The sequence below is a fragment of the Bison bison genome, unplaced genomic scaffold (genome assembly GCF_000754665.1).
Source record: "Bison bison bison isolate TAMUID 2011002044 unplaced genomic scaffold, Bison_UMD1.0 scf7180017864472, whole genome shotgun sequence".
Classification (NCBI taxonomy): domain Eukaryota; kingdom Metazoa; phylum Chordata; class Mammalia; order Artiodactyla; family Bovidae; genus Bison; species Bison bison.
This window is the reverse complement of record NW_011495033.1, coordinates 9,117,032-9,119,665: the sequence shown is the minus strand read 5'-3', so window position 1 is coordinate 9,119,665 and position 2,634 is coordinate 9,117,032. Positions and strand designations below refer to the sequence as shown.

The 2,634-nt window shown below is 57.2% G+C and overlaps 1 protein-coding gene across 1 annotated transcript in view; it reads left to right on the top strand.

The window, feature by feature from the left end:
* The window catches only part of NLE1 (notchless homolog 1 (Drosophila)), a 9,116-nt gene that overhangs the window by 3,882 nt on the left and 2,600 nt on the right, over positions 1–2,634 (top strand). The window contains exons 6-10 of the mRNA XM_010861500.1: positions 76–173; positions 509–701; positions 1,261–1,396; positions 1,562–1,608; positions 2,313–2,515. Of these exons, the coding sequence (XP_010859802.1) occupies positions 76–173; positions 509–701; positions 1,261–1,396; positions 1,562–1,608; positions 2,313–2,515 (677 nt within the window). The remainder of the gene's footprint in view (positions 1–75; positions 174–508; positions 702–1,260; positions 1,397–1,561; positions 1,609–2,312; positions 2,516–2,634) is intronic.

Genomic DNA, 2,634 nt, shown 5'->3' with positions numbered 1-2,634 from the left:
GGCAGTGGGCGGGGGACCCTGGGTGGGGCTAGGGGAAGGTTGGGGAGGGTTATTTGATGAGCTTCTGTCCCGCAGATTCTCCTGTGGGACCCAAGCACAGGGAAGCAAGTGGGCAGGGCGCTCACTGGCCACAGCAAGTGGATCACAGCCCTGAGCTGGGAGCCCCTCCATGCGTAAGTGACACTGACAACTGGGGTGAATGAGAAGCCAGGGGTTCAAAGCTGTACCCCGCCCCTTAAGACTCGCCTAAGAGGAGTCTTAGGGGACAGGGTAGGGGCTCTGACTGGCAGTGACAGCATGGCAGGCGGTGGGGAAGGTCGTCTGCACCCGTGGGTGGGGGGTGGTGGGCGCTCGTCACGGGGACTGAGAGCCACCTTGCAGCCACTGGATGGTGGGGTCAGGAAGCCGTCGAGACGCTATCCCCGGCCTTCGAGCTGGGCATCGGGAGACAGCGTGGGAAGACAGGCATTGCCCGCTCAGAAGTGAGGACCCATCTCTTCCTCCCCAGCAACCCCGAGTGTCGCTACGTGGCCAGCAGCTCCAAGGACGGCAGTGTGCGGGTCTGGGACACGACTGCGGGCCGCTGCGAGCGCATCCTCACCGGGCACACGCAGTCAGTCACCTGTCTCCGGTGGGGAGGGGACGGACTTCTCTACTCGGCCTCCCAGGACCGCACCATCAAAGTCTGGAGGGCTCATGATGTAAGAGCTGGGAGGGGTCCGGAACCAGACTGGGGAAATCGCGGGTCAGGGATGTCGAACCAGTGTTTCCTGAACTTGTTCCGGGAACTGGTCAGGGAAGTGCTTCTGAACAGTGGGTCCTGGGGTCAGTGCTGCGTTACAGCGGAGAGTCCAGGGCCCCTGAGCGTGGTCAGGCTCTGGAATTTCCTGCTGTCGGAAGCCTATTTAGGTTTATCAGGCCTGCTGTATCGCAAACTTACTGGACTAGAGCCCTTTTTTCCTGACATGTCTTTTCTGTGAAACATATTTTCAGAAACATTGATCTGGGCTCATGCCCTCGTTTCACAAATGAGAGACTTGAACCCAGAGGGTTCGAGTTTTGATTCAGATCACGATGAGTGATCTGATGGGTGGTTTGATTCAGATCACAGTGATTTGATTTGATTCGGATCACAGTGAATGAGGGCCCTGCTTCAGAGTCCTGTGGGCCACCCCCCATCTTCTGGGGCTGACCTGGACATTCATGTTCCTGGGGTGCAGAGTGCTCTGTGAGCATCTGACCTGTCTCCGTCCACCCTAGGGCGTGCTGTGCCGGACTCTGCAAGGCCACGGCCACTGGGTGAACACCATGGCCCTCAGCACCGACTACGCCCTGCGCACAGGGGCCTTTGAGCCCGCCGAGGCCTCAGTGAACGCCCAAGACCTCCGAGGGTCCTGTGAGTGAGCGGAAGGAGGCAGGGAGGAAGGGCTGCTTGAGAAGGAGCTGGCTCTCGGGCTTCACGTGTGAGAGGCCAGCCTCGGCCGGGTGGGGGGGTGCTTGCTGTCCATGTTGAATTTTCTCATCAGCCTTGTTCCTTCTTTCCTTTGGTACCTGGACACAGTGCAGGAGTTGAAGGAGAGGGCCCTTAGCCGCTACAACCTCGTGCGGGTGAGCGTCCCCAGCACCCCCAACTCCATGTGGGGTTTCTCCTCGTCCCCCAAACCCTGCACAGGCTCAGGCCCCTCTCCCTTGTAGCCCCAGTACAGAATGTACCGTTCCCCCAAAGTTCTTCCTTTACAATTCTAAAACCTTAGTGCACTGTGAATCAGTTTATTTCACTTTGGGTTTTTTTTTTTTTTTGCTTATCTATTTATTGGTAATTCTAAGGTACCTCTGTTTATTTATTTTGGCCTCGGAATTCAGGCTGGTAGTTCCCCAGCCAGGGATAGACCTCCTGTCCCCCGCATTGGGAACATGGAGTCCTAATCACTGGACATGAGAAGTCCCTCTCTTTTTAAAATTCCATTTAGTTTCAGTAACACATTCAGATAGTCTAGGGTTCAAAGAACACACAAAAAATAGATGGTGGAGAGCCTTTCATCTCTGTGGCTCCTTCTGGAAGCATCCAGTGCTCCCAGTGTCTCGTGTGTCCTTTCCGAGACTTCACACACACATGTGTGTGCACACCACACAGTACAGACAGGCACGTACACAAGCCCACATAGCAAACCCAGCCTCCTGTTAAGATACCACGGTGGGGACTTCCCTGGCGGTCCGGTGGTTACAAGCCCATGATTGAGCAGACGGTGCTGTGTCCGCCTCTGAGGTCGGGTCTCCTCCCTGAGACCACGTGCGCATCCTTGCCGCTGCAGGGCCGGGGCCCAGAGAGGCTGGTGTCTGGCTCAGATGACTTCACCCTGTTCCTGTGGTCCCCGGCAGAGGACAAGAAGCCCCTGGCACGGATGACAGGCCACCAGGCCCTCATCAACCAGGTGGTCTTCTCCCCAGACTCCCGTGTCATCGCCAGCGCCTCCTTCGACAAGTCCATCAAGCTGTGGGACGGCAGGACCGGCAAGTGAGTGGGGGGCGTGGGCCCGGGAGGAGGGGCGCTCCCCCTCCGGAAGGAGCTCGGCTCTGCTGCTTTCTAGCTGTGTGGCTCTGGCAAGCAGTTCGATTTTTTTTTTTTTTTTTTAA